The sequence below is a fragment of the Cimex lectularius genome, unplaced genomic scaffold (genome assembly GCF_000648675.2).
Source record: "Cimex lectularius strain Harlan isolate CLEC.00 unplaced genomic scaffold, Clec_2.1 scaffold85, whole genome shotgun sequence".
NCBI classification, from domain to species: Eukaryota; Metazoa; Arthropoda; class Insecta; order Hemiptera; family Cimicidae; genus Cimex; species Cimex lectularius.
This window is the reverse complement of record NW_019392718.1, coordinates 150,439-165,509: the sequence shown is the minus strand read 5'-3', so window position 1 is coordinate 165,509 and position 15,071 is coordinate 150,439. Positions and strand designations below refer to the sequence as shown.

Below are 15,071 nucleotides of genomic sequence, written 5' to 3'. Positions count from 1 at the left end.
CGACCTGCGTTTTATTTTTACACCGATTCGTTCGTCATGGCGCTCATTTGGATATCTGGGTGTTCGGGAAAAAGGGGAAAGTTCACGGTAAATCTAATTTGCTTTTCTCTTTCTGTCCGAGCAACTCCTTTAACCAAACAGTAGCACAATTGAAAACCATTGGAGTGTAGATAAGTCAATAATACATTTCTTGTACTTCTAATCACGTCTTAAAAATCATATAACACATAAAATATGTTTTAATTATTTCAACAGAATATTTTATTTATTTAACAAAAACGTCTTAGGACAAGATCATACAGCTGAAATATTTTCTTAGCCAACTAGCAAAACATAATGAGGGAATAGGAATGTCCTCAAAGTTAAAATTAATGGAAAAGTTTGTAATTTTAATTGATCTGCATATGCCGCCATGATAAGAAAGCAATTTAAATTATGTGAAAAATGTGACCTGATGAGATTTTGAGCACTGTTCGAAGTTCACATAAAACAGTATGTTTATAAGGTAAACTGTGGGGGCGAGACAGGAAAAAAGAGAAAGGGAGGAGACAGCAGACCGTACTCTATTAATAAACGAATACAATTTACAACATTAATACAACACATAAGATTGGTAAAATCAATGTCGTTTTGATCAATATTTCATCCACAAATATCCGTATTAGTCGGAGTGTGTATTAACTGCACCCTTTAGGGCTATTATATCCCCCGTTCTGTGCTTATAAGAATCCTAGTTTATCAAGTAAATTGATTAGTAGGCCCAGTTTCAGTCGTCGAATTTCTTGTACGGTTATATCGTACGTCCCAAAACACTTCCTCCTGCGGGAAAGTTTAGCACCACAGTTAATAAGTTTGCACTTGCCCTGTTGGGTTTGGCCAATCTTCTTCAGATATCCAGTTTGCAGTGTCCTGTGAAGAATCCTGTTAGGATTCGCAGTTTTTCTTGCTTCCTTTGTTGCATTCTGTTACCTCTTTCCTTCCAAAGTTTGTTAGCAGGTTCTTGGATTGTTTGTGTCCAATGAGTGAGTTGTATTGTTCCCTCATTTTCCTTCTATCTGCGGCGCTTATTGTTAGTGTGGATTGCTAAAAAAGGGCTCAGCGGTATAGCAGGCCCTCTTCTTGCAAGGGCATCAAGGGCTTTCTCGTTGCCTTCTACTCCGACATTTCCTGACACCCAGCAAATGGATTTTGGTTTACATGCCTAATTTGTTTAGTTTAGTTTTGCAATACAGCACATCTTTGAGCTAAATAGAACTACTACTAGAATTAAAACTTAGCTCTTTGATGGGTGTTTTGCTATCTGTCGTGATAGCTATTATTTTGTACCCTTTATTCACATTGAATTGAGTACATATCTCGATTGCGTGGACCTCAGCTTGAAAGGCACTGATGTATTTTCCCATCGGTTCTGAGAATTTGGTTCCAGGATTCTCTTGCCCCCGAACTTTTTTGCCTTTTAGATCCGTCTGTGAACCAGTACATGGTGCCATTCTTAAAAGAAGTGTTTTTCTTTTTTCCCATTCTTTTTTAGAACCTAAGTTTATTTTGAAATTTTGATTAAACTTAAATATCACGTTAATGCCATTTCTTGCGACCATGAGTATCGGATGGTCTTTCATTAAACTGTTATTCTCACTTCTCTCTCTCTCTCTCTCTCTCTCTCTCTCTCTCTCTCTCTCTCTCTCTTTCGCTCTCTCTCTCTTTTTTTTCTCTCTCTCTCCATTTTAGATTTATTCCATTTTAGTTGTTTCCCATTGATAACACTAATGATAATTTTCTTGCAATCCTCAGTATCATACGGTGGACGAAAATTAACCCAGTATCTTCTCCGTACAAGCTATGGAACATATTTTCGTCGCTCCCGTTGCTGATGCTTGCAATTCTGAATTTTTGTGAGTTCTCTTCGTTTGTTATTTGTTCTATTTATTGACCCAGGCTATGGCGCCACATGTGAGAATAGTTCTCACCACCATCCAGAGCAGGGTTCCCAGTCTTCATCCCCAATTTTTTTTAGTGTGACACCTAGATATTTGGCCTATTCTTCATTTCTATCACAGTATTATTGAGTTTTATAGGTTTCGTGTGATTCATTTTTTCCATGTATATGGTTATTTTATTAGGGTTGACCCCTAAACCAGCGGTTTTACACCATTCATCTGTAATTTTTAGCCCTTCTTGGATTATGTTACAAAGGGTTTTTATAATTTCCTCCTGGCGGTCGGGACTATATCATCTGCCTAGCTCTGACACTTTATACCTTTGCCGGCAAGCAATTCGTCAACTGTTAGGCTCGATAACAGAGGTGATAGTACTCCCCATTACGGGTATCCTTTGGTTGTGCTAACTTGTATAGTGTCTTTTCCTATGCCTCAGTCTCAGCTTTTCTGGTTCTTAACATTTCTCCAATCCATCTAGATGTGGTATGATCTATATGTTTCTTCCCTAGGGAGACCTTCATGGATGCAAGTGATGCATTATCAAAGGCTCCTTTTATGTCGAGGAACGAGCCATATTCTTATTTCTTTTGCTTCTAGTGTTTACCTCAGGTCACTGTTTAAATGGTACAGAGCAGTTTCTGTTGTTTAATGGATGTATAAAGATGATTATTGGTGATTCAACACTATAAGATGCAACGATGATCTTTATGTATTTGGATGTTAAATTATAGCATATGTTGTTCCGAAGTTTTGATTAATTTATCGTAAAATTTAAATTTACGCATTAATTTATTGTTTATTAAAGTACGTGCAAACTTGATTTTACCAATTATTACTTCAATGCTTTCATTTTGAACCGGCGAAATGCCGAAAAATCCACAATCCCCGTTTCGTCTAGGGCTGTCTAGGAAACAGCGCGCCCGCGGTACGAGTCAATTGGTGAAAAGTGTGCTCCACTATCCCTTCTCCCAGGGTCGTGAGATGGAAACCATAAAAGGGGCTCGAACGGCACAGCACCAGCAGAGATGCTGCTGCTTTTCATCGCGGTGCAGATCGCGGCTGCGACAGCCTCGTGCGTCGGAAACTCGTCCTTGTCATGCCTTCAGCAGAAAATCGTCAACGCAGCCGAAAGGATCAATTCAATACCAGGTGATTCGAAAGAAATATTTTTATGTTTTTTTTATACAAAACCGAGTTTTTATTCGATTATCCATCTCTGAAAATAGGTTTTTATTTTTATTTTAAATTTTAATATATTTCAAAGGCAAAAACCGGACACTCTTATTTTGTTGTTTATTCCAACTACATGTATGTATTTTTATTGTTATGTTAATTATTAAATGTAAACCAAATTAATCGAGATCAGAAATTTATGAGTTGTAATAAAAAATATTTAGTTATGATGGTTGGGATGAAAATTCACCAAAAACCCGGAAAATCATTTAGTGATAGAATAAATTTTCAGTTAAATTTTAATCTATCACTAAATAATTTTCCAGTGTTTTGGTGAACTATGATTTAAACTTTCATAAATAAATAACGTTTTATTAAAACCCATGATTTTCTGATCTTGTTTTTAATTTGGTTTACATTAAATTAAGAATGTTGTAATAAATATAACGAAAAATACATATAGTTTGAAATAAACAACAAAATATGAGTGTCCAGTTTTTATCTTTGAGTATATTAATATTATAAATAAATAATTAAGCACCAACTTTACCATGTGAACGATGTTAATTAGCAAACAGTCTGATTTTAAAAGACAAGGTATTTTTTTATCTTACAATTAGTGTCATAAGTAGATTTATTTGCTTTATATCCACACCACAAGATGAGATTAGCTTGCAGTTGGTTGTTGGTCAAGTTAAAAGGTCAACTTAAAAAACTTCACATACAAAGAATTTTCTTTACTATAGTTGAAAAGTAACAGCTCATATTTTGATATTTTGAAAATAACGCTTAGAAAAAACTCCTACTCGAAAATTAAATTTCAACTATCTTTCCTTCATACTAATTTTTTAAATTATTTTATTTTAATCTTTCTTAGGCTGTATTCGTTGTTCACTTATAATATTTCCGGTTCATTTATATAATTTTTAATGATATTTAACTTAATTTGTTTTTGTTTTTTATTTCATTTTGATACCGGTATGCTTAAAGAATAAATAATAATGAATAGAGGGTAGTTAGAAGTAATTAGTATTTTTGGGTAGCAGATATTTACATATACATAATACATTTTAAATTGTAAATTAACATTCACACTTAAAGTCGAACGATTTAGGAGAATTTTGCATAATATTGTACACTAGTGTAATTAAATTTATTCAAATATGCTGGGTTCGAATATTGCTGCTTTTCAAAATTTTGTATTTGACGTTATGAAACATAATTTCCCTAATCTTTAATGTTAAATTGAAATTTTAATGTTTAAATAGTCGGCTTACATAATTATTTTGTATACATGCACAGCAATTGCCTTCAAATAGTTCAATATTTATATGTATTTATATTGCAAATATTCAAATCCAGTCGAACTTCCCATAAGCGGATGCTCGAAAAAGGAATGTTGTCTCCTTATTAGTCATATCTATGAACGCATACAGAAAAGTACTAGGTGCATTAAGTGGAAGTAAAAAAATGAATTGTATTCCAACGAAAGGACGCATGTATGATTCTATTTGTTCTTACTAATGGAGTGGTGACTGACTATTTCTCTGACAAAAATAATACCATGATTGGCAATAGTGGGTCTGGGTTTGGAGGACCCAATAATACCATGGTTGGCAATATTGGGCCTGGGTTTGGAGGGCCGGACGAACCGTTCTCCATTTCCTACTGTTATTGCCCAAACTCACAAAAGAGGCACCACACCACTCATAATCAAAATCGCGTGTTTCCCCACGCAAGTCATTACTATTCTAAGGATCAAGCAAGACTCCTGTTGGTTTGCTGACCATTCGTTGTTTTTCCATTAATCTTCGGATGTTCGTTAGAAGAAATATATTCAATGGTTCGCAAATGTTTTGGTTCACAAATGTATACACCTTGAGATTAGGGAAGCGCGAAAGATTATCCAGAAACCCGAAACATAACTGGTTGCTAGTAAACAGGTAAAAGTCATCTGTCATTCCCTGAATCCAGAGGCAGCTTTTTTCTGTTGTGATAACAGATTTTTTAGATATGGATATATCCTTCACTACATCAGAGTTGAAAACAATCTACCAATAATGACTACGCCTAGTTTCTCCTATTGCACAGTACCAAGTTTCTTGCTTGGCAGGTCGGCCTTTATTTTTAATATGTTATAAAAATAATGGGGGGACGAATGTTATAAAAATAAAGTCATGCTATGTTATGCTTAGGCAACTTCAAAAAGCTTTTAGTTCCAGCAGATTTCCAGCTAGAACTAAAAGATGTTTGAATTTACCTAAACAATAATATATAATGGGGTTCCATCACAACGTAAAGCAAACTTTAAAAGAAATATTGAGGATGAATGTTGATTTTTTCAATTAAGTTATAAAGTTACACTTTTAGCTACAATCTGCGAAGACACCTATTTTTTTTTATCTTGGTACAAACCAACCGAGTCTACATATAACTTTATTCCTTATTTACTGTACTACTGTATTGTATGACTATTTAATGAATTGTTTGATAGAGATTATCGATTAGTCGTTTGGGTAAACGTTCTTTATGGTCTACAAGAACAAATAAGCATAAAAATGTTAATTTAGATGGTGTTGGATGGTGTGAGTAGATAGTCAACCTACCTTTTAAAGTCTGCCTATTCTAGCTAGTTTTCTTTCACTCCCTTGTCGTCTCGTGTGTACTATCATCAAAGCTTTCTGTACAACGATTTTATTTTAGAATTAACTTGTAAAACGTGAAAATGCCTATTTTTTAATTTTTGGTATGCTCATTTGGTAACACTATGGCCCGTCATTGTCACGGAGTACTTGATATTCCTCCCCTTTACACATATTATTCAACTTAATTAGTTATCCATATTGTTTCATTATCTATTTTAATTCGTTTTCAAATTTTCTACGATTGTGTGGTGTTTAGTGACCGTTACTTAATGATTATTTGGAGGTTGTGAGATGCAGTCTGGTGTGACGTATTGTAGGTTTTAGAAAAACATTTTCTTTATCGTGCTAACGTTCGCTCTTTATTGAGATCATCTTCAGGGCTCAAAGTGTTTGTTTTCCGTGTAGATGTGTCATACTTGTCTGTCATGCCCACTGCCTTCTTGGCACTCTCAACACGACAGACAAGAATGACAAATCTACCAGGAAAACTAACACTTTGAGCCCTGAAAATGAACTCAATAAAGAGCGAAACGTTGGCACGATAAAGAAAATGTTTTTCTAAAACCTACGTCTCACCAGACCGCATCTCACGACATACAAATAATGTTTTCTATGATTGTTCAAATTTATTGAAGTGTTATATATTTGTTTAATTAAAATCCGTGGTAGAATATTTTCTTTATTTTTCTTTTTATTTTGTTCCGACCTAACAATTATTAATTACTTCTGATCATTGTTACAATTTTAATAACAGAGGTTACAGTAGTAATAATTATAACAGATAGTTTTTGTAAATTTATAAAAATGAGAAATTTATGTAATATTTATGAAGAGTAAAGAAAGTATGTCATGCATGAACAGTATTTCATCAAAATCTAACCATGGCTAAGATGGTTGAATGGAAGTATGATTTGAAATTTAAAAATCTTAATGTAATTATTAAAAGAAGACGCCATTATTTAATGTGACAGTGTAGTAAGCTCACCATCGCCGGAATCTCGACCCGATCGACCTCTATTCCATGGGATACTCTACAAAGCCTATTGTCCATTCATGACCTGAAGGGTGTTCATTTTAGTTACGGCACCGTTCTGGCGGATATTCCACTGTTGTTATCAACACTTTCTTTTTGTTCTTGTCTGCTATCTCAGCATAGGAATAGGCCGACGGGAGGTCGGGGGAGAAAAAGGCAAGTGTCTCCTGTTGATATATTTCGTTTATGGCTTTCTCGCGTATTATATTCAATACGATAAAAGGAAAATATTATGTTTTTCTTCCTGTGTTGACCCGAATTAAGTAAAACAAACACGGAACAGATGAATGTTTTTTTATTATTAACTCCGAATCTTGGGATTTCTTATATATTTTATTACTATCCATTTTCTTAATTACTCTCTAATAATGGAATGCAAATTGTATTGTGCTATTCATTCAATTCTGTTACAGTTTATAGAAACGTTACCCATAATTATTAAGGCCATTAAATGTCCTATTTAATAGCATGTTTTTATAAATTACTTTAAAACAGTACAAGCGAACTAAAGGGACAACAAAAACATTTTGCATAATAACATAACAGCTATTCCATGAAACACTGTTTACATGATCCTACCGATATTATTATCAATTAAAATTTCATAGTTATCGTAACTAACTCGCCTGCGGTTCTAGGTTCAACACACAAGGAATTTTAATTCATAATAATTTGAATTTAAAAAGGTGTACAGTGGTTTGGTCCACGGCACCCAACGGTTGGACATTAAGCCCTGCTGTATGACAGGAGTTACTTTACTATAATTTTTTATTTTATTTTAACCATTTTTCTCCCTTGTAAAAATCATTATGACGATGTATATGTAACCTATTCTGATTGCTTGCCGGAAGTATAACATTCTACAAATAAGTAGCTGCAAACAATGATACAACATAGGAAGAGAGTATATGAGATAAGTATAGAAAAAGAGGAGGGAGAGAGAGAGAGAGTTTTAGAAAAAAGGTGAGTGACTGAGAGGGATAGAGAGAAAAAGTTTATGAGGGAGAAACCAATTACGAGATAAATACGGATTGATATAATATTTATTTATCATATTCTTAAGTTAAGACGTCCAACTATTCTATGTCAGCTTTGATTGGCCCAGTTTTTTCTTGCCGTTATCACTTCATAACGGCAAAATTATTTAGCTGAGAAGAAAAGAGAGCGAGAGAGAGAGAGAAAATATAAAAGTATAACGCTTATCTTAAAAATATTTTATATTGCCATTTAATTAATAATGAAATTAATAATTAATTCCAGAAACGTTTGACCTTTTTTATAATTCTCTGTGCATTTCGCGGGTGTTGAATAATTCATCATTAATAAATCATTTAAATTGCCTTAATAAATTAATTCACCGTCGGCTTATTTTTAAAAAACATTGAATATTAAAACGATCAGTTTCAAATCCTTAATGGGCGAATGGATTGTTAGTTATAACTTAATTTGAATGTTGATTATTCTTGTTGTTTGTTTGTTGTTTATGCTTAGAATTAACTATTTGAAGTAGAAACAGGACTAAAAATGAACATACTGAAACCTGACCACAGATTACAAGAACAAAAAACGGGATAAATCTACAATTTATTGAACATATTGCCCGGTACTCGTTTCTTCTAGACATTGAAGTATTGCACACAAATCTTTAATTTTCAAGATTCGAGAAACTTCCAGAGTACAAATCGACAGCTTCTCACAAACATTTTTTACACCGTTTAAAACACAAGACAAATTAAAAAGGAAAAGAACCGATGGTCACAATGACTGACTGGGAGAAAGAAAAACCCAGAGTTAATCTGTCAAAGACGCCGACAGACAAAGACAACACCGACACGCTCCTTTCACATTTCACAACGAATATATAAGAGAGATCTGACTAAACAAAAATACTAACAAAAGATGGTATCTGACAGACAAAAAAAAAAAGAAGAAAAATAGGCATATTAAAATAAATCGGAAACGACCAAGATACTCACTCATTCATATATAGTACATATGAAGTTAGTTCTCGATTCTGGTCTATCTTATCATTAATTTATAAAAAATAAACCTAAGTCATCTATAGGCGTCAAGAAGGGATAGTTTTATACTTACTTATTTATACTTTGCTATAGTCATGTACTTCTAGTCCGTTAAGTATTGCTCCGTCTGGTGTCATATCGTTCCATCTAAAGCATTGAAAATTAATCTGTGGATCAGTGAAATATCGTGATATTAAAAGTAATTACTAAATATGCCGAAGGGAGGGTTTACAGGCGATTTTTACTTTGCTACTGTCCTGTACATCTGGTCCATCAAGTCTCGCTCCGTCTGGCGTCATAAGCCTTTTTCTCACAGCGCGGCGTAGGCTTGATAAGCGTACTCACCGACTTGTGATGTGTCGTGCTCTGTCGTATTGCAACCGCAAGCGGGGATCCTACTTTGGGGAAATTGGTTGAAAACACCACTACTTTGGGGAAAAATGGGACGACTTTGGGACAAGAAAAATTGCAACTTTGGGGAAAGCACGAATATAATTGAATAATAATAAAGTACAAGTACAAATGAAAAAGCGGATTCGTTAGCGAGAGAAGCAACCAGAGAACCAACATTATTTAATATCAGATTACCATACCTTGTGACACATTGTGTAAATTTTTTTAATGAAGTCAATTTCGATCTAAAAATCAACGCTGATTTATAGATGTGGAAAAATTTATTCGGTAGAAGAATAAACCGGTACAATTAATTGTAATAAACCACAACAAATCGTGGGAACGGGTGTTCAAGCCGAGCTGTTGTCACCGTCTAGATCCAAGCCTTTGATGTCGGAGTATTTACCGACAATACACGGGAACGACTGGGCCATATTGAGCAATAACGAATTCCCATGGCCTAAAGAATTGATAAAAAAAAAGTTCATACAAGGTTTTACTTCAAGTTTCCAATAGTTAGATATCCACCTCCGATCTATTCTCACTGTAGGTCGGCCAGATATCGGAATCGTTTTGCCATTGAACTATTCTAAAATACTAAGTTTGTTCTGGATAATAGGGCCACCAAACAAATTAGTTCTTTTCTCGAATAGACACACTCAAGGTGCAAAATGCCGAAACGCACCTGACAGACCAACCCAGCGATCATAGGCTGGCCAAGATGATCGGTGACGTTAAAAATGAGAGGGTTTATGGACCGCTTCTCTTTGAGCCCTCTTTTCTCTCTATTGGACGAATGAGTAAGGATGAATTTATGGAAGATTTACCTGAGATTTTCTCAGGGGTCTGCGGGGGTAATGGACGTGAGTATTGTCGTTTTTGATTATTTAGACCTGCCTATCCTCGCTGTTTTAGTCTGTCAGTTGTGCATCTCCCCATCTTCAGTGGTGTGTAAGTAAGATTTTTGTTTAGTCGTGTTGCTGTAATAATTTCGTGTAAAGTAAGAGGAAGGTGTCGGCCTTATCTTTGTCTATAGGTGACATCGACCGGTCCTTGTAAGCATCGTTTGTTTGTATTTTCATTTGTATTTCATTTTCAACATCTGTACCACGGGGAATAATTAATAGCTTGGCTCTATTGTTGTGAGTTCGGGTGGTTTTGACTAATCGTCTCTCACCATTGGGCGGTCTAATGTCCTACGCGTTTAGGTTAAATATTGAAAAACCTGCGTATTATGGAAATATCCCTAACAGATTGATCCCCTGGGTCACTGATGAGTATAGTATCCCACTCTTCCATTGCGGTCTAAAAGATCTATTGTTTACTTTACTATTATTTATTACTGTACCCCATAAAGTGCACCGTTGAGGAATTGAACACATTCCGAGGTTCCTCTTGTTTTTTCCCCCCAAGGCATTAGTTCCGCCTTTCGGTAGTGGCTGTACTGTTTCCGGGCTAATGCTTTACAGTCACATAGGACATGTTCCGGTGACTATGTTGTTTCATGCCAGAGTCGGCAAGTTTCCGTTTATTCCGCTGACATGATAATTAATGCATTTAATTATGTTTTACAAGTTAAAACCGGGAGTGTCAATGAGTCATGTTCCTATCTTATATATTTATCCACTTCTTGCCCTTCATTTCTGCCTATTGCTCGGTCTGGTGTCGTATTCCTTGGGCCTAAATGTTGGAAAATTGTCTATCTTAAGGCACAATGTAGGTAACAGGATAATTCATAAACGCAGATCTATTTTAAACATTAAGAAGTGAAAGTTTATGGTGGTATGTAGTCCACTATGATTATTCACTACTGGTCCGTGTTTTTGGCTATTGCTCAGTGTGGTTTGGTGCTAGTTTCGGATAAATACCGAAAAATTATTTATATAATGGTTAAGTATCGATAACGGAATAATTCATAAACCCAAATATAGTGAAGTTGATGCTGAAAGGCAAATTATGTAATAGCCCCGTGATTAAGATCGAAGGGAAAAGAATCTAACCAAGAGAAAAGGTAAAGTACCTACGCATAAAAAATCACGTCATCACATCGGATATATGACGAGATGATCGCTCTCTATCTCTAACAAAAGCGTTGCTATATACGGAGGTCTCCTCAGCAGGAGGTTGCTACCTGGGGAGCAAATTTGCAAATATGAGTAGAACATCCTCGATCAACGCTACTTAGAACGACAAAAACCCAGCAAGTTCTTGCTTCCGGTCCACCAGTCGATATTGTCCTCTCGAAAGACTCCCTATTTTTCATATTTAACCTTTTCTCGCTATTTTTCGATTTGGTATTTTAGTTGTTTTCGCTAAAGATTGAAATATCAAAGGTAAAATGTTGATACTAGAATAATCCATAAACCCAGATCTATTCTAGACAAGAAGTGAATTATTATATGTAGTTGTTTGTAGTTCGTTATGGTAATTTACCTCTGGCCGGTCGATTTTGCTATTGCTCGGTGTGGTATGCTGCTGGTTTTGGCTAAATGTTGAAGGATTGTCTATGTAAATGTAAAATAATGGCAATTGGATAATTAAAACGCCTAGATCTATTCTAAACGTCAAGAAGTGATAGTCTATGGGTGATTTATTGTTTGCTGTTGTTATTCATACCTGGTCCATTTCATTTCGCTATTAACCACTACTGTATCACTATTAAGATTATATTATTCTCTATTATAATATTAAATATGAATACTCTTTCAATGGTCTGTGAATATTAGAAATTAAAAAAGTTAAGATTTGTGAGGTTTTAATTGTTTAGTCGTTTGTTTAAATTATTTATTATTAAATTATTATTCTCCTGTCCGTCTATTCTCTAAATTGTCTTATATAATTGATACCCGATAAAACTTAATTGTATGTTATAATGTAAGTAATAATGATATCAAATGTAAAAATTCTAAAAGAGCTACGTAAATAAACTATTTTAATAAATCTTAAACGTTCCATTTATAAAATTCCAAGTGATCAGGATCTGTTGATACTGATAGCTTTAATAAAGTGCATTAGCATAAAACTTTTTTTTTATATTCGTGGATAAGATATAAAGCTTTAAGATTAAGGGCGAGGATTAGATATGAATGGAGATGAAGCTGCGTACCAAAAAACGTGACACCGCATATTCCAGGAGATAGTGCAAATGTAGGGCATGTTTCTTCTAGACGCGGCTATGGATGAGCAGATGATCTTTCAATGGCAGGACTTGTTTTTAAAAAACCCGCTGCAACGGCCGCAAATGGCTTCATGCTTTATTCTAACTTATGTATTATTTTAATTGGCAAAAAAATTATACACGTTGAAAATAGGACGAAAGGGGAAAAATTAATAGTGTCTGCTATGGGAAATTAGTTTCGTTCATGCTCCGACTGCGCTGCTTTTTCAGACAATGTACAAAGGTCGGAATGAAGTGGGTTAAGCACAGACCATTTCAGTAAATAAAAAGGTTTTGTTTAAATATGACGTAATTAAATTTTCAGAGATACCCATAACGAGTTGGATGAGCTTGGTGCCAAACAGAAATAAAACTCTTCCGACGATTTTCCCCTTGCCGGAAGCCAGGCTGAAAAAAGACGGGATCTGGTTCCTTCTAGGGAGAGCGTTGGACGATTTTCTCGACACGAGGATTGTCAAATTTTCACTGCCCGAATGGGCGGACGCATCCGGCCAATCTGTCAACGTCGATCTAGGACGAGCGCTCACAGCAGGTTTTTTCCCCTCTAAATTGCATTTTATCCACGGATATTCGAAAGCTAACTTTTTTAATGTGATTTTTTAGCCACCGGCAGGAAGAGGATCGGCGGAAAGAAAGGGAACGGGATGGGCATGCTTATGATGGGCATGATGGGAAAAATGGCCCTGATGTCGTTGGGCATGATCAAACTAAAAGCCGTGAAGGCTCTAATGATCGGCGCTATTGCTCTTCTCCTGTCAAAAATACAACTTTTTAAGATGCTCGCTTCTAAAAAAGGCGACGGTAAGTACAAACCGCAAAAGTGCAAAGGAATTGTATTCTAGACCGACGCATCGGATGAAAACCAAATCCTATGCAATTTAATCTACGCTATAAGTATAGCCGTTTTTATTGTTTTCTTTTAGCACGGCTGACACCTTTCAACATGAGCGCTTAACATTTAAAAATACCTTCACGTTTCGGGATGCACTTTTACTGGTGTCAATCAATAAATTCATACTTTCCAAGACTTAATATGACATTCCGTTCTATGTTTCCGCTTTGTTTAACTATTTAAATAACGATTTAATTGTATAAAATTGACCGATTATAACAGAACTAAGAATTTAATTCTTGGTGGTAGAACAATTCAACAAATTGTCCGCTACTGACCCCATAAGGTACATTTTGGTCACTTACATTTTTCAGATTTTGTAGTAGAAAGTGCAATCAGATCATCCGATGACCAATGAAACCAAAAATCACTAATCCACACAATTACTATGGTCCTAACTATCCGAGTTTGGCGCATTTAAAAAAAAATTAGCATTTTGTTTTATATTTTAATACCACGGCTTTGAAAATATATATTTTGATACTTCTCCCTTTCACAAAGAGATTTTTCATGCTTGGATATCAGCTTAATGCGGTAAATGTTTTTTAGGTTTTTAATTAATTTGTACAGCAGCAACTGTGAAGGTAAATTTCAATAAACTTGGCCGAATTTCCCATAAATAAAGCACATACATAAAAATGTACACACCCACACAGCGGATATTTTCGTAGTTGGATGTATGTGTGCACGGGATGTCTCCCTCGAACAGCTGTCTTATTCGGGCAAAAGAGCTTTAATTAAGTAATTGCTCCAGTTTAACGGAAGGATCCTCTGGCTTAAAATCAATTTTATTGATCAGCGTACGGTCTTCATACGGGGGGAGGAACGTTGTTGGGCGGTGGTGGCCCCCCTCTTGATGACGAAGACCTAGGGATGCCCTACGCCCCACTCAGTTGGCTGGTCTCCATCTAACTGAAATCGACTCAGGTTTTGCCGGCCTCTGATTAACTCCTACTATTCATCTCAACTCTATTTCTGTCGGACATTTTTCCCAATATTCTTACATTTTTTCCTGCATTTTCGTTTGTTTGTTTTTAAGATTAACAATTAACAATTTATAAATAAGAACACTTCAAATATAAGTCATGGTTATAATAGTCATAATGGTTATAGAATTTATGAAACTGAAAGACTCTTGTGTAAATTTTGGAAAAATATATATTTTTTATCGGCCATTTTCCTCCTTTTAACGTTATAGTCTATAAATTTTTTGATCTTAACGGATTGTAGGTCACAGTCTTATAGAATATATTTCCATGTTTGCTGATTTTTTCCACACTGACAATCTGAGCTTTCACAGGAAAAGCCCTACTCCTTCCGTGGCCCGTCAACGACATCGTATGAGTGATGCAGACTGTCATTCTTTCTTTTATGGTGGGGATTTGGTTCTCGTTATACTGCCTTCTTTTGCATCCGATCATATATTATTTAATTCTATGATACTCATATCCCTCTTCATATTTTTAATGTTTAAGGGTGGTATTTTTGAGAATGTAATATGTTCCCTTCCTCACATCACACTGCTTTATCCCCTTTAATTATGGATCTGGAACTTGTGCTCTCTGTTCTTACTGTTAATGAATCCGCCTTTTCACCGCGCTTTAAAACCCATTATAATGCCTCGTGGAAAGCCAAAAGATCCACCTGATTATTAGAGCACCAGGACGCCAATCTATTTTGTGCTATTTTAATCTAGGTTTCACTTTTATAAATTATGGCGGCGTAGACCGCCTTTTCTTCCATCAGTGAAGGCTTCAAAACCAAGAATTTCTATTTCCTCTTTGAGAACATTTTCAATT

The 15,071-nt window shown here is 35.3% G+C and overlaps 1 protein-coding gene across 1 annotated transcript; it reads left to right on the top strand.

Moving 5' to 3' along the window:
- Positions 1–2,962: 2,962 nt before the first annotated feature.
- Positions 2,963–13,335, top strand: LOC106666484. The gene is made up of 4 exons (XM_024226594.1): positions 2,963–3,086; positions 12,685–12,912; positions 12,984–13,181; positions 13,304–13,335. The coding sequence occupies exons 1-4, from the start codon at positions 2,963–2,965 to the stop codon at positions 13,333–13,335; spliced, it is 582 nt and encodes a 193-aa protein (XP_024082362.1).
- Positions 13,336–15,071: the final 1,736 nt, after the last annotated feature.

Excerpts from the sequence above, each read along its gene's own strand:
- LOC106666484 (XM_024226594.1), top strand. The coding sequence starts at position 2,963 with ATGCTGCTGCTTTTCATCGCGGTGCAGATCGCGGCTGCGACAGCCTCG. Across the intron at positions 3,087-12,684 it reads AAGGATCAATTCAATACCAG|AGATACCCATAACGAGTTGG; the intron begins GTGATTCGAAAG and ends TTAAATTTTCAG. Across the intron at positions 12,913-12,983 it reads AGGACGAGCGCTCACAGCAG|CCACCGGCAGGAAGAGGATC; the intron begins GTTTTTTCCCCT and ends GTGATTTTTTAG.